This window comes from Spea bombifrons, chromosome 7 (assembly GCF_027358695.1).
Source record: "Spea bombifrons isolate aSpeBom1 chromosome 7, aSpeBom1.2.pri, whole genome shotgun sequence".
NCBI classification, from domain to species: Eukaryota; Metazoa; Chordata; class Amphibia; order Anura; family Pelobatidae; genus Spea; species Spea bombifrons.
In genome coordinates, this window is record NC_071093.1 from 11,036,970 (window position 1) to 11,055,196 (window position 18,227).

An 18,227-nucleotide genomic window follows, 5' to 3' on the forward strand; every position below is an offset into this window, starting at 1 on the left:
ATAAGAATGAAAGAAGTCATTGCAATTATAGCAGAATTTTTTTTTCTTTTGCTTTAAAACAATATCAAATAAAACGAATATAATATGATATTTATATTTATTTATATTATAATTTTATATTTATTTATATTATATAATATATCATATAAAAATAAATAAGCTTGGATATGATTTATTAAAGATATTTACAAAATTCCTAAAGAATATCAAGGAAATATTATATAATAGTCAAGACACTTTAAGAATATAATTTATATATGTCATATAATAAATGATATATATAATGTGATGGTTTAATCAGTAGTTGGTAAAAGACCTCATCTATTGTATAAGATGATATAGATTTTTATAAATGTATATTTATCTATTTAAATATAGATTTAACAAAGTACAAAAGAGACATTTATTTAAAAGGAGGAGAAACGACGTGAATAAAAGAGATCATAATGTAAAACTAGAGTGTCAGAAGCTTAGGTGTAATGTAAGGAGGGTTTACCATATTGAGAGAGTGGTAGATAAGTGGAACAGCCTCCCAGCAGTTGCAGTGGTTAATACAGTGAGGGAATTTAAACATGCTGGGGTAGGCATATGGTTCTTAAACCTAAGACAAGACCAAGGACTGATTAAGGTCTTAGTCTTTACAGGAGAATAAGGTGGGTTGACTAGATGGGCCCAATAATGCTTATCTGCTTTCAAATTCTAGGCTTCTATAAGGATGGGTATTATATGCAATAATATTTGTATATTATTATTATATTATATTTTTTCTTAAAGCATATCATCCTGTCTATACATTATTATTTATAAATACCATGTATATGCAGACTATATAATCCCAAACTGAACGTTTTACCATCCAACATATTATCTTCCATCTTTACTTATCATGCTAACCACATCGTCCTTGAACAAATTGTAGATAAGTTACATTGTATTTATTTGAAATAGGTGTTCCTTGAACAAAGCATTAAAATAAAACCTTTTGAATCACCTTTAGAAGAGTAGCACGTAATGGAAATCAATAAAAGAAACACAGGACTCATTTTAGAATTGATTATTTAAGAAAAACTATGCAAATATCACATTATTGTTCAAAGTCACAGGGCTGAAGTGGAGAAATTACAAATTCTGGTTGAGCGGCTCACGCATTGTATCCTTTAACCCTTATTGGAAGAGGCACGTCTTTTAATTTATTTCCAAAAATGACATGGCAACCATATACGTGATCAGTGGCTTTTATGAGCCATAATTGAGATCAATAATATATCACCTTTTGTTTTCTCATTGTTTAATTAGAATATACTGATCCCAGACCAGCTTGTTTTTGGTGATTTATATCAATGCATCAATTTATTTGTGAATTATGCCTTACGAAGCTAGCATATTAACGATAATAATTTACAATGAAAAGGAGCATGTGTGTCATTTATCTCACTAATAATATTTCATTTGCTGTTGATCTAGAAGAGGGGAAGGTAAAAAATAATAAAATAAATAAAAAATCCCTACTGCAAAAAACAAATGCCTAGGCCAGTATAGGCCCTTGGTTAAATAGTAAATCCATGTGCTGTACAAAGTAGGTTTTACCATTAAAACAAATAATAAATTAGCCATTTTTCCCCATTTTTAGATGGAGAATTAGATTTATGTTCTAGTATAAGACAGACTGTTGGTAGAAGCTTATATTTTCCTAACGCTCACCATTTTCCATGACCCTTAGTAGGCAGCAACTGTGTTGGTTTTTTTTTCAAATACATTATTTGTAAAAGATTCAACTTATTATATATATATATATATATATATATATATATATGTAATCTTTATTCAATATTTATTGAATGGGTTAAAATTTATTTTGAAAGTTTACATTTGGATGAAAATGAGACCTATCATGACATGGTGAAATAAATGGGTCACACTTGTGAACAAATGGAAATATTAAGACATTAGGAAATAAATGGAAAGGATGAAAAGTGGAAGCAAGAGTGATTGGAGAAATGGTTAATTACTGTTTGTTTGAAAGTGTCTAGTTATTTATTACACAATACACACTCGCTTATAACAAAAGGCTAGTGAGACGGTCAAAATCAAGTGATAACTATTTCCATTCCAGCAATCTACCCAACCTACAACCCCCTCATTTTCATCACAACTACCCCATCTTTAGTTTATTCCGCCATCTTTAATACTTCTATTTTATGGAAGAGAACATGTGCTAAAGACCAATCAAACCGCGATTATACCGCTAGGCTTACATGCAGTACCTAAACATATCTCGTTATCGTTGGTTATTTGTTGTTAAGGAAATTGTATCCTAAAGGACGGCGTTTAATTAATCCGCTAAAACAGATTATTTGAAGCTGTGCACTAAACCTAAAGTAATTATTAACGGTTTAATTTCTTAGTAGTAAACTAATTGTCCCTCCTCAAAATACATGGCTAGATTTGAAGCATAGATCTCACGTATAAGTGCCTTCATTTCTTCTGGATAGAAGTAAATCATCCTGGGAGGACAGTGAACCATAAAATGATTCTGTTAACTTGTCATCTGTCCAGAATATATCCTAAAACCCAAGAGTGTTAAAATTATAACAGAAAGGTAGATTATCAAAGCTTGTAATGTAGGAATTGACACTACAATCGCTTGTATGCATATCTACTCTCTGTCTGATATACATTTTTTATAGACTGTATTGAAAATACAATATATACGTCTTTAAATATATATAAAAAATATTTTATATATTTAAATAGTTGAAAGTGAAAATGCTTTAAAAAAAACCCCTACGCTATCCTGCCAAAGAAAAGTATTTTATCATGTAGATACGATCTTGTCAGGAGGCAACAGAGTGACACTTTGGGGGAAAAATGACTGAGTGGTTTACAAAATCTGTCCAAAACAGAATAAAATTTGTGTGAAATATAGCTTTGATAGTATCAGACGACGTTTCTTCATTCTCGATAAAATAGTGTAATTACAGAGGGCCGTCACTCACAAATGATGATTCTAGAATGTTAGAATTTAAGATTTGATCCAACCGTTGTTTAGTGAATTTCTTAGAAAACGTAAAGACCAAAATGTATTGATTTGTGGGCAAGTTGCGCAGTTGTGCTTGTATAAGCGCACTCACAATCTATTTTGAGTGAGCCACATATTGTATTGGATTATAGTTACCTTTTACCCATAGACTGCTGGGAGTGACTGATTAATAACATAAGCAATAAAATATACTATAATTATCACTTTAAAGATAAAAGCAGTGTCTACATATTACAGTTAGTGAAATGGATTGATCAATTGTATTAAAATACACTTGACGTTGACGCTTTAAATGCCAAATGCACTGTAGCATTTAGGGGTTAACGTCGCGTTGTCAGCGTTCGGAATACAGGTACAAGCTGTCATGATACTGTTTTTCTCTGTCGACATATACTGTACTTCACCAGCAGACTGTTGGTTCTATCATTTTCGTTTTCCCAGCAGGATGCCGAGTACTTGACGTGCCGACTCTGCATATCCCGAGGCTTATAATTTTGTTGAAAATAATCAGTGCTACCCTTCTGGGAATATTTCGGTGCTATTTCAGTCAAGGAACACTTCTGCACACAAAAATACCTGAGCAGTTTTGACGTCTTGAGAAAATTGAATGTCAATAGAAGGGAAAATGTTTGATCGTCTGTGATCTGCGAGAATTCCTATGCAAATATTATCAGTTTCCTACTTAATGTGCGATCAATCTTTGGGAGAAGACACCAAATGTGTTTATAAATGAACTAACCATTCAGACAAATAAAAATGCTTATATATATATATATATATATATTTATATATATAATCTACAGTGGTGTAGAATGCAGGCAATGAAGACAAAAACATGGAATATAAGATCCGTCCTGATATATACATGTATGGAAAAAAATAGATGATGTCTGCTGCCAATCCTACACTGAATAAACAGCCACGGGGCTAAAGGCTGCCCATTGTTGCCAGCTATACCCTGGTTGTTATGAGGGCATTAAACCTGTGTTGGCCATATCTAAAAGTCAGATGATGATAAAAGTGCATTGATTCCGTGACTATCAATAACACGAGAACAGTATTAATTTGACTATCCTTGTCAATGTTATGAGAGCGGTATGTAAAAAGATGTATATGTTATAACTATAACTCAAACGGTTTGTATGTATATGTCATTGGCTACAGTGTCGAGCCAAGTAAAGGTTCCCCTTTTCTTGATGGCACCATCCAAGGGTTTATAATATCCATTGTGGCCCTGAGATCTGTGATTCCTTCTGTATAGTTGTTTTAACAGAATTGGATGACCATGTGAATCTATCAGATGAGCAGTACCTTGTCGGTGGGGGCATTAATGTTTTTATTAATATCCTGTTAAGGTCCTTGGCCAAAACCAAAAGAGCATCACTGACTGATGCTGCGATTAGTAACACTTTTTGGTTGGACAGTTTATATTACACGTATTTAACCAAGTCCCATATGCGATCCATCAGATCATATACAATAACAACATATTGTCTGTGTTTGTTGGCCATAGCTTTGGCACTATACACATCTGCACATCACCCTTTCACACTATATTAGTGAAGGTTACACTTAAGCAATGTCTCCATTCTTTGGAAAGGTCCATTACTTAAATCACCAAGGCCAATACAGTTAAACAAGTTAACCACTAATGGACAATGTGTTTTTATCTCACAATAACATTATTGATTTAATGAGGGCATACGTAATAACTGGCATATGGTTTCCTTGTAGCTATATTCTAATTTTGGCAATGGTATTCACAAATATGGGAAGTTTTTAGCTTCTAGGATGGACAGATCTACAAAACTGCAGGGTTTTGGCAGAAATGACGATGTTTAAAGAGGCTGTTTCAGTAACGCAAAACATGAATTGTCCTTTATAGTATGTTTAGGAAATAGCAGATATATCATTTTCTTTTGCCTCTTAAAACACAGAGACATTTAAGAAACCTTTTTCACTCTCTATGGGTGTCAGAAAAAAACATGCTTTGCATTTACTATTATTACCAATACCTTCATGTAATGGATTGGTTTACATGTGATGTAACAGCAAAATGGCAAAATAATTCTTTCATTAATACTCAAGTGAAAGAAAAACATGATTCTTTGGTGTAAGTTGAAATACAAAAAAAGAATAAGGAGATTGCTTCTTTAACTGATGATACATACAGGGCAGGGCTGGCAGTTTTCAGCCCAAGGGCCAAACCAGCGAAGTGGAGCATTCGGGCAGACACAATATTCCATGTGCAATATCTAGTCCTATCCATAATACTTTCAAATCATTTAATCAGACCAGCCTAGGGGGCAAATGTCCCTCCTGGAGACATAAAATTGCATCCTACAGCGCACCAATACGCACAATGCAGCCCTGCCATATAGATCTTTCATCTGTCCCCAAAGCTATCTGGTAACGGTAACTTAGAATTGGGATCATCTGAAATGTGACAGTTCCCCTTTAAGTAATAGAGATCTTGGCAATGCATTAGCCATCAGGGCCCAAGGGTTAAATATTTTTGATTAATGAACTGAAATCAGACATGTTGCAATAAAAACATACATCGGCGCAAGTGAATGCAAGAGGTTATTGAGGTGGTTTCACTCATTTTAGCTCCAAGCTTCTTTGGAAAAAAAAGGGATTTTCGATAAGTAGGGACACTCAAAATTACAATCATTTTAGGTACTCTGTATCCTTGGAAACTATGAAACAGCAGCAATTATGTGTAATTTCCATCCCTGTTTTATCACCTAGGAAACCATAATTGGTTTCCCATCTTAACATTTATTGAAAGCTTTGGCACAGCATAAAATGCCAGTATAAAGCATCCACGGGAAATATCCTTTCTGTCTTATAAGAAATGCCCTTTATAATCTATTTTTTGATTTGGAAGGACGATGTAAATGAGTAAATTTGAGATGATTGGTCACAATGAAATAGCATTTTTGATATTCATATTAATTGCGTCAATATATCGGCCGGTAAAGTATTGTGTTTGTGTCGTGTTCGTTAGATGTAAGACAAACGTTTTTAGGCTTTCTTTTATTTTGCTTGCTTTGTTAGTCCTCGAGACAAGACAGGCAAGTATATTTGTAAATTTGCATAAGCATTTATTAAACTGCCGACAAAACATCTATAGTTTCTCAGAACCTCCGATGAAGCCACCTAAAAGCAATTTCCTTTTGAAGGTACTCTTTTGACACAAATTTACTGGTGTTCAATCTCTGGTGACACATATGTCAATACCATACCCAGAACATACTATACACTTAAAATGCAAAGTGTCACCAGTACAACATTACCACATAGCATCTTGCTTTTGCGGTGCTAAATTCTACATAATATTAACTTATTGTGGTTTAAACAGCTTAACCGGTTATTTTCATGATACCCTGAGGAACCTTTGGTAAACCATGTTGCCTCTTATACTGCCATTGGCATATTGGCATTTGGGCATTCACAACAAAGCTCTAGAACATTGTAAAGGCCTTGGAAATGTAGGGTCTTTGCTGTGCCGTCCACCCACCTTTTTTTATCAGCCACGTTCTTTGTCACTATGCTAATGCTAAACATATGCTAAACAAGCGGTGAAAAATAATTATCTTCATGGATTCTCAGATCACCCTCCACCTATGCTTGAGCTTTAAACCCTTTGTTCAGGTTAGAATATTGGGGCATTAGAATTCAGAATAAGCATAGCCTGTCATTGAAATTATAAGGGATATGTCTAACATTTTAAAGAGGAAAACACAATACTTTTTTGTGTAGGAGACAAACATGGAGACAGTATTTGCATAAATTAACACAGAATTACTTCAGTCTCTTATTGTCTTAGGATGTCTTATTGTCTTAGGATGTCACGGAAAGCGCTATCATTTTGCCCTAAGTTCACCTTAGGGCAAAATGATGGCGCTTTCAATGACTTCCTCTCCTCTCATTAGGCGATTAGGGAGAGGACGTCACTGGAAGCACAGCCATTTTAGCAGAAATTCCCATGGGGTTATGTGTGCAGAGATGTGGACAAAGATAGCCAATTGAAGATAGAAGAGAAGGGAGAAGATATAAGATAGAAGATGAAGAAGATCCGAAAGAGGAAGTGGTGAACGAGAATGAGAGTGTGAGAGAGTGAGAATATGAGGGAGAGTGAATGTGGAAACCGGGCAATGAATTTTGTTTCCAAATTAAAAATGCCCCCCGAATTTTCAGCTGAATCGAATGTTGCCTGAAAACAAATTGGCCAAAAACAACCTGAAAAATTAGTCTGAACCATTTGCACATATCTAATGATTATGGAATGTTTATTCCTCAATTATTTTGGTAGTTTCATCATCTGCATTTAGGCCATTGAATTCCATACATTTTCTAAACTGGCCAGTGCTCAGTTAATTCACCCAATGCCAGAGCTATTGCTGTTGTGGATTTTTCTTGTATCTGTCAAAATTGAAAGGGAAACTCACAAAAGAAATGACAAAAGAAAATGATGCCTTGTCAAAACTCTGAAAAGGGCTAATGAAACTTTGCAGCTGCAGAACATACCCAGGACCAGTGGCCTGTGAATTGCAATATTCAAGCAAAAAGTCAAAGATAATCCAAAAGCTACAGAGCAGAACATTCGCCATAGAAAGTTCTCTTTTCTCTTAAGAACAATATTTTTTTTCTATTTTAGTTTTACTTTTCTGCAAAGTCCAACTTGGGTGACCTAATTTACTGGAGTACGATGAATTACAATGACTACAATGCTGTGTTACCGTGAAAACCTGAAATAAGAAAATTAACTCAGCTCCCCCTCATATACATTTCCTTGTGTACTTAATGCATTCTAAATAAAAGATGAAAAAGGTACATATTTAAATCATGCAATCCATTATAATCAGAATTAAAACATAAACTTTTAAGGATCCTAGAGGGAGAACTGCAAGGATTATCTAACACAAGCTTGCTCTTTCATGTACAATTGCGTCAAGCACAAATCCATTTACATAGAGCAGTCATAAATTGAAGCGTGTGAAATCCCTACACGGTACACAGTAAAGCCTGTAAATGGAATCCAGTAATCAGATGGATCACAGCAATGGATAGAGAAAGGAAAGAGATGATACACTTGCTCTGCATCGACAATGTCAATAGATTGTCAATCGGTGTAGAGCTTCAGGTGCAAATGTCAAGTACTGAAAGTTGGAGACCGTAGTGTTTGACCAGAGGAACCTGATTTCTGACCTGCTCCATTTCCTATTAAAGGCAGATATAACGATCCCCAGGTTTGGAAGAGATGGTTTGACCCTGACAAGCTGCCAGGATAGGGCATTCAAAAGTCTAGCAAAATGTTGTACTTTGGACACTTCTGGTTACAGATTGCTAAAACATTTCCAAGTCAGTCTATTCCATGTTTCCAAGTCTAGAGTTCCAAAAAGGACAGATGAACGAGTACCATGACGCATAAGAGCCTTGCAAGGTATTACATGATATCGCTAATATACGGAGAGCCTTACAGTGTATGTCTGAATTTAGGAGTGGATTGTAGTGATGACATTATGGCCTTACAGTGCTCTACCATATGTCTGTTCTCAGATTACTTTCTTGATCACACTAATACACAAATGTGACAAAGACTGAAAGCCAACCAGCAGTTTTAGACCTCATTCTTCTACTATGTATGCTAGTTAAAACCATTGTGCACATCCAGCACAAACATACTTATATCACACTAGCCACTAGCTTCTATCTAAGCAAAATTATCATGCCCTATAAATATATATATATATCCGCATCCCCGGGCACATAGATCAACAACAGAGATTCTGGCCAACCTTTATGTAGACCCCTCAGCAACAGGCTTTCTAACGCTTTCATAGTGATGGTGATAAAGTATATTTAGACCAGGAAACCATGAGGTTTGATGACAAAAAAATATTGTTCTTTACATAAACTCTCCTTTGACACAGTAGATAAAAAATGCTGTAAAGTGTAAACAACTAGCACAGGATTTGAATAAAGTCTGGCTACTTCAGTTTTAATGCAATTCACCGGTTTGGACATACGAAGCCACTGACTGCTTTCAAATGCACAAGTCAAGTGGCCACTTGATGATGAGTTTCATAGATGTTTGAAAAAATAGAAAAGAATTGCTGTCTAATGTTCTGTAGGTTAAACCTAAGAATTTACTTTATTCATGTATATTCATTTACTACACAACAACCTTTTATGTGTGATTCTATGTGAAGAGCCTTGCTAATTTTAAATACTATATATATTTATATATACTATATTTATATCTATTATAACATTTTATAATGTTCCCTCTATACGCTACATTTAAAAAACAAAAGAACAGATGGATCTTTCTTGGTAATAAAATGACGTCTTCTTGCTTAGGACTTAGATGTTCCAGAATCTAAAAGAGGGATGCATGAAAAGTATTCAAACAATGTGTGCAACGAAGTATAATTTATGTCAATAATCAAATCATTTATGAATAAGCCATTATATATATCCCCCAAAATATGGGTGGTTTCAGAAACAAATGCTGTGACCAAGTAAATATAAAGTAAATATTGGAATAATAACAACCCTGGCTTGTTCAAACTTTTAAAATATGGTTTAATACAATATTATAAAATGTCATTTACTTGCACAACAACATAACTGTGTAGCTGGTACAGTATTTGGGTTTCTAATACTAAAATTGCTATGACTTTTCATTATTTATTTCCATGTTTGGAACCATATTATACATTTTACATAAAAAGTAATAGCAAGTTACTATAAGCAATGCTTGTACATGTAAACAGACTATATATTAGTTGTGAACTTGTGAGCAGGATCCTCATTACCTAATGTATCGGTTTCTCTTAGTCTGTCAATTTTAGTTTTGTCATACCCCTTCAACATATGTACTGTAGGAAGTGCTGTCTATAAATAAAATATACTACTACTACTACTAAAAATAATAATAATAATAATAATTATTATTATTATTATTTATCAGGGTCAGTTTATCAGCCTATATTGTGCAACACATAGCTTTTAATATTCTCATGTATGAGATCACCAACCGGTTTACATATAACCAGAAACCTTCTTTACAGATGTCCTGTAGATGTATGAGAACAGGTGTAAATGCATGCACGCAGTGTCAATGCCTGTGCACAGATGTACTTTACATATCATCCTTTGTAGAGTCTGATGTCGAATTTTATCACAGCTTCAAAACCACAAAAGTTAATAGTGCACGTACGTATTTGTTGGAAAAGACCTTTTTTCCTAACAGATGGCAACCTGATTATATTTTGAACAAAAAAAATGTAGTGAGTTGGATCCATATATCATATCCTTTACAACGTCTGTGTATTTCTCCCGAATATATCACAGCTCCAGCCGCTTGTAAACCCGTGCTTTTGCCTGCAGTGACTAATGATGGCAGGTGTTGGTGAGCAACGGCTAATTTCCCTATTAGAAATGATTTTGTAAGGTCTGATTATACAATCTGTTGATCACAGATTTCCCTGGAATATGCAGAGAGATTATATTACCATGCTAAACTAAGTAAATAAAAACAAATGTGATTCATGTCAGTGTTATATTTTATGTCTCTGTTTTTTACCATAATGTTTTTAGAGGTCGAACGAGATAGAATTCTGCGTGTTGTAAACTATTAACTTCTGTATGGGTATAATTAGGCAGATTGCTTAATGGAACAGCGCATGGCAGCCAATGAACCATGCCATTGGTCTTATTGTGCCACGATGACACATTTTGTCTTGCCAGCTGTGACTTTGAAATTGACTGAATGGTAACAATACCTCAGCCGCAGCACGGTTTCAAACCTGGAGTACTTTTACCACCAAAGTAATACGTAGCATATATCTGTCCACGTATTGACAGAAAATAAATAAAAATCTACAGAAAAAAAATCCCGTTATTGATGAGCAATTTCATTCCTTTACTAGGCAAAGCCCAAAAGCTGGAGCTGTGGAGCTCTGCATAATAAGTGGATGTTTCTGCTGATTGCTCCTAATTTAGCTCTTTCTTCTAGAATTGCATACGTTTTCTATTTATAAGTAGATTTCCCTGTTTTTCATAATGTACTCAAAATAGTTATAACAAAAAGCTGTATTATTACCAAAATCTAAACAAATCTTTGCAAGCTATAAGGGAATGCAACCCCTAGCATGACTGCATCTGTTTTCTATGTATACCATATGAAAGGGGAAACTCTTACATCTAAAATAAATCTTTACAGTGAATCTCCCACCATTTTTTATTACTAGTATCATAGTATCAGGGTAAAAATACATTTTCAAAACAGTTCTAGTCTTTGTATAATATAATGTTTTCAGGCAGCGGCATATTGGCCATTGGTATGCGTTCTAATTCTCTTATTTACTCTGACTCCTTATCATACTGCCTGTGGGAAACAATAGAATAACTCAGTCATTATATCCCAGCCAGACTCTCTGACTAATGAATGTCAATGTAGGTCAGGCTGAGCAGATTTGCCATACAGCGCCACTTAACTTTACTCTAACTGGTAACCATTGGAACATGACTTGTAGAACCCAACACCCACCAGGAACTCCTCCACCATCAGCTGTATCTCCAGAGCCAATCACAGGTGGAGATATGAATCCCCTGCCACATGTGGTTGGGCTATTTATTAGCATCCACCAGTCCCCATCACCCCCAAAGCCAGCACATCCCCCTGTTACCAACTATGGAGGAAGGGGGTACCATCCTGTACTGTCAGAAGTCATTCACCCCTTTAACCTGATGACTTCAGGGGTATCTTTCTGGACTCTGTTTTAACAATCTCTGTTTAATCCCATTGTGTTAGCACTAATAACTGCGCAGCTCCTTCATAAACCTATAATTGCAAATATCTTGGGGTGTAAGCCCTATTTCAAGCATGGAGAACCTACATGGCAGTGCATTCAGCACAACAATAGGTCATTTTCGAAGCTAGGACTTCAAAGCTTAGACTAAGATGACCATGCCCCCCAAAACTGCTCTTTATAAATATTACCCACAATGCACCGAGGAGATATAAAACGTGCATTACAGCAGACAATAGACAACTATTGCAATTAATGTCGCATGATATGGAGGTAATCATTTTATGTACTAACTTTTTCACAGGCAATCAACAGAAAAGAACTCATTGCAATAAAACGCAATGTTATTATTTGAACAATTGTGTTTTAATTATTCTACAAAGGTTGAATGCATCGTCTACATTTCTTGTATGCTGTAAATAAGAGCCGTTTTGAGCCATAGTAAAATGCCATCGGCCCATAAACACACGATACCTGTTTCTCGAGTACCAGCACTTTTGTAACTCAGCTGTTAGATGGCTTTGAGTAACAGAAAAGTTTTTAAACACACAGCGTTAGCATTTTTGTAAGAAATAAGAAAGACATGGAATGTGGCTGCTTATTTGACTGGGTAATTGAACATCTGTTAATTCAAGGACAATTTGGTGTCAAATAGGTTGAATTTTTGCAGTACAGTGAAAAAAATGTAACGGCAGAATGGAATACTACTTTGCACGTGGTACTTTTGTATTTCTAATCAGATTAATTAGCATGACATTTTAAATTAGTAATCCGCAGAGAGATGTATTACCACAAACGAAATATAATTCTTTTTGTTAGACTGACCGTACAGAAGAACCTAAAATATTTATGTATCCATCCTAGCTAAGCTTGATAGAATTCACCCCAGGATATATAATCAAAGCTCAATGAGACCTTTTAATTAAAAAAAGTGAGCAGGGTTTGGGTCTTTTTTAGGGAATATGGATGATGGCGCGGTATATAAATTCTAGGGGGTTATGGGGAGGACTATTAAAACTGTCAAACGTATTGCGATTGGCAAAAAGTTTTAGTCGGTATGACCCATTCCCCTCGGGCTTAGGTTATTATCATAATTATATAATTATACATAATAATTATACTATTATGTTAATATATTATTCAGCTTGTATGCGGATGTCTCAGCAAGTGTCTTGGGAGAAGCAGTCACTCACTCTATTGCTGTTGCCTCAATCACTGATATGGTAAAAGTGTGCGGAAGAAAGTGTGTCGGTATTCTGTAGATAGATAGATAGAGTCAGACTGATACTCTATAGCGGGTTATACCTTTCTTCCAATGTAATGTGTGACATACAAGTTACAATACCCGAATCCTATATATGTAGAATGACTATACGTTAATTAAATATATAACTAAAAAGTATAAATAAGAAGAGTCTGAGAGTTAAAATATCTTTAATAATTATATACAGAGTATATACAGTATATTAAGCAAAGAAATTATTAATTGCAAATAAAAAAAAACATTCAAGTCATTAATACCATCTGTTCCATTATAGTAAATCATCCATATTGCTATATAGATTTTTTAAGAAGGTAATTATTTTGTCACAAGTATAATAAATACTTTATTATCTATAAGCTAAACACAAATACGCAGATTCCAAAATCTGACAATGTGACAATATATGCATATAAACATCCTAAACTCCGGAATAGGTCAGAGTTCAGTTCTTAAGTATCGTGTACATTGGAGACAGAAACAAATCACATTCATTTTACTCTAGAAAGTAGGAAACATATATTGTAGTACATAAAGGAGACTCCAGCAATTAACTCTCGCTACTTAGTATAGCACTACATGCATACAGTATATACAGAATAGATATATATATATATATATATATATATATATATATAGCCACTGGGCCACCAGGCACTTGCCCAGTTTGTCTGATGAGTAGTCCAGTTCTGTACATATCTTTATTTATGTACTCCTAATTATTCACCTAGGATTTCAGCACCATGGACAGAACTTTCATAAAGTGTCATATGACTACTTTGTATTAAAACTGTATAGATATAGAATATAAATACATTTATACACGTTTAGATTACTACAGTTACCATTTTCTGTTTGATATAGAATTTTGATATAAAATTTTAAAAAAATCACTTATTAGCTAATACACTACATGAGTATCTACACTGTTCACTGCCCTGTTCAATACTTTGTGCACATGTACCTAGAGGAATTGATGCTTTTTTTAAGGCAAAGGTTTTTTTTCTGTTCACTCACTTAGCATTTTGCTAAATGATAAAAAAAAAACTATTAACATTTTTTTGAAAGCATCCTTACTTTACAGCATTGTTTTATGCCTACCTAAAATGTTTGCGCAGTACTATATTTTCTCCCATTCAGATACACTTGGCTACACATTTATAACATATGATCATTTTAGTATCTTTTATGAATCTGATTTGGGAAAACCAACTAGGATTTAGTTTTAAATGGCTACAAAGGATTGGGTAAAAATGCTACAATGCACATTTCGTATGATGGATGTCATGCTCTGTTACATAGAAAGGTTAAATGGCATTTACCTCCAGATGTCTACTTCCCTGTGAATAATAATCTACATATAGATTGAGAAACAATTCTCAGAGTAACTTAATTATTAGCATGAAATCATTGAGTAAATTGACCATCTGCTGTACAGTTATACTCACTTACTCACCTCGGCATCATTCTGCATAATTCTTTGGGCTATTGCCTCATAGCACAGAATGTTTGGAGAGCACGTTCCCATTGATTCATTAGCAATAGTGCAATTTCTCCTTTCCACACCCTTTAAGTATACCGTATACCCTTTAAGTATACCGTCACCCCTGAAAACATACCTGAAAATTAACATAAAACTATCTGGCTTCCAGAAAATACAACTCATAACTTATAATGTCTAGAAGAACATATCTGGGAAACAATAAACTTTCTCTCTTAGAGTTTTCAGCCAAGCTAAGTACCTTGTAACTAATGATATGGAAGTACATGATTATTATTCTTAATATAATGGGTAGGGCAGCAGTCCTAGACACAGACACCTAATTATAGGCATACATACATACGCAAACCTTAATATAGCCTCTGGGGCAGCCATAGACATGTACATCTACCAGTGCTGCACCCACTAGGGCCGGACTGGGGATGATTAGGTGGCCCCTATGGCTGGCAGCCGCCAAACAACGTAATTGTGGCCAATGGCTGGATTTCAGGTTACGTTATGTTTTTATGCTCAGTGGGCATATACTGGGCCTGGCACCCACCCTAAACCATTACTGCCCCATCTTTCTATAAGGATTGGAGTTGTGGGGTGGACCAACCCCAGAGGGTTCCCAGGTATCATCATAGGGTGTTGAGTGGGTTCATTCCCCTTCACAGCTATAGCCTGCCTTCAGCAAATTTAATTTATCTTGATAAAAGGATACATCAGTGATATTTGATCCGCAGGGTGCTATACAAATTTTTAAAAATGTTTAAAAAATGTATTTTCAACGGTTACACAAATGTTTGGAAATAGGCAAAAGGCCAAGTCAAGAAAATTCCCTTTAAATATTGTTTCCTCTGGACATTTTAAATCTTATATTTATTTTCTAGCATTTTGCCATTTAAAGGTCACTTACATATCAATGCATAATTATATAAAAATATCACAGTCATGTATGCATAATTCAGCATTCTGAATTAATCAAAACTACAATGGAGAATCGATGGAAAGCACTTTTCCACAACCAGAATAAGTTATCGCACATTGTGGTTCTCGGGGATCCTCGCTTCTCACCGTCTTTATTTATTTTCATGGGTATTATTTTCAGGTAGTGGAGGAGGTATAGTATAGTATATCGTATGTTGTTCCATCTGGTTTACTTTGGACAGTTCATTATTTTATTATTAGGTGCATCTGAGCATCAACAGAATTAGTTTTGAGCTAAAATGTTAGCACTAACACTGAGCTCCGCTGAAGCTTAACCCTCTAAAGACCAATTAGAGTAGCCCCACCCATGTGCACAACTAGCCCCGCCTATTATCATGACCACACCCCGTCTTTAGCTTCTATAAGGAGCAGAAGGGGGCTTCGGACGGCCAGCCCTAAGAAGAAGAGAAAATCTCACACATATTTCATGTAAATAAACACTACATTCACAGTGAGAATTAGATTGCAAGCTCACAAGGGTAGAGCCCTCTTTGCTTTCTGTTACCGATGTAACATGTTATTTTTCATTTTGTTATTTTCAGTATTGTCATTTTTAATGCTATTGGTAATTTTCACTCTCTCCAGATCCCGATTAGTATTAGCCATTCACCACGTCTCACTGTTAGCGAATAAACCACGTTGTCTATTTTTATATGGTCCAAAGCCAATACTTCTGCTATGACATCATTAGACATTTGTTCAGAAATCTTGCATTGGATTAATATTTCATTAGAGGAACCATATCTGTTGTCAAATGTGCTTCCAACCTTTGTGAATACGGACTAGTTAAATAATCTATTTTCTATGTGTTATAAATACCGCAGACAGTCTCACGGCTAAATGTCTGTTTCTTTCCCCAGAAACCCTCCCCCAACCTTACTTCATCCTGAAAAATGGTGCAGAGGATTTAGCCACTTCATTTCACAGTAAGTAGCAAGAAAAAAATCCACTCATAGACCATAAGAGCCTAACATATCGGTAAAAGAGTTTGTGACCTAACCGCCGGCATAAACATTTCACACGTAGAAAAGTGCATATAGTAGGAAATCCTGGAGCTAATCTTTACTGGGCATATACAAACAAAATTAATTATTAATAAAAATCATGGAGATAATCTTTACTGGACATATCCACACAAAATTAATTATTAATAAAATATAAAATCCTAGAAATAATCTTTACTGGGCATTTACACACAAAATGATTTATTAAAAAAAGAATCCTTAAAAAAATTTTTACTGGGCATTTACACACAAAATAATTTAATAAATAAAAAATCCTGGAGATAATCTTTACTGGGCATATACACACAAAATGAATTATTAAATAAAAAATATTTGAAACATTTTGTAGTGTTATGTAGGAAAAGTATCGGTCAGACTGACCTCACCTATGAAATAATCCCGATGAATACATCTGTAATCACATACATACATATCCTCTGTTCTGTAGTTCTATAGGTAGGTGCTGTGGTCAGCCCAGGCACTTTAACCAAAAGATTCACATCTAGACTGCTCTTTTACATTGGGAAAGCATTGGTATACCTGCCAACAGTCCTGAATTTGCTCCGACAGTCCCATTTTTTTTGGTTCATGTCCTGTCAAATTTGGGTCTGCCCGGCATAAAAATACTACCTATGCACAATGAATTACACAGTGTAAACGTTGGTAAATGACCTCTAGACACCCCAGGACAGAAGGAGTGGAGCCTAAAGCAAGTGGAGCTACACAATGCTGCGTAACTCCGCCCACTTTAGGCTCCACCTCTTTATGTCCTGGGACACCTGAAGTCCCCAATAAGGGTTCAGTGAAAATAATTTTTACTCCTTTATTCCATTACTGAGGAAATATATATATATATATATACATCCACATATCAGATTAACCCCACCACAAATGGCAGTAAAGACCTGGAACACAATTTTCCATCGCACAAAAGAACCAACAGCACTAAACATACATTTTAGCCGCTCCGAATGCTCGTAGTGACTTCCACTTAAATGGGAAGAGTACAATATTTTTTTTAGACCTTGTTCCTCCTCCTGTACTTTAAATAGATAACATGTTTTAAAAATAGTGTTTGTTAAGTGGCTAAAAAAAGAAAATAAGACAAGTTTAACTTTTCTGAATCATCTTCTTATCATTTTAGTTCTGGCACTCCATGTTTATCTCTCCTTACGGACTAAGAGCATTTTAACAGATACACAGATTCTATAATCTATCTGTAACCACTCTAAGATTTAGAGCGATGGTGACAATCAATTGTCACTAATGGGAAGCGCTACATTAGAGCCACTTGCATTTCTTAAAGATTTTTTTTTCTTTCCTATGCATTTTTTGTCTGTTTCTTCCCTTATTCTTTGTTTTGCCACATTCACCGAGAATGATGAATGAACAGCTTGTGTGTTTTAGAGATAAAATAGTAGACATAACCAATTCTTCTTACAGCTGAGACGCTGGAGATAAAACAAAGCATTTATATCAATTTGTGCTTAAAATATATACCAATCTATGTGAGTTATATAACAGTTAACCCATACTACACAAAGCAGGGGTTCCAGCATCTGGTTCTAATATAAAGGGATGACAATTGTGTTTCAGCAAATAAATGCTACAGGTTGTGTTTCCAGAG

At 35.0% G+C, this 18,227-nt stretch overlaps 1 protein-coding gene across 1 annotated transcript in view; it reads left to right on the forward strand.

Moving 5' to 3' along the window:
* MYO3B (myosin IIIB) overlaps positions 1–18,227 on the forward strand; it is a 111,085-nt gene that overhangs the window by 17,232 nt on the left and 75,626 nt on the right. The window contains exon 8 of the mRNA XM_053471783.1: positions 16,457–16,522. Coding sequence (XP_053327758.1) covers positions 16,457–16,522 — 66 coding nt within the window. The remainder of the gene's footprint in view (positions 1–16,456; positions 16,523–18,227) is intronic.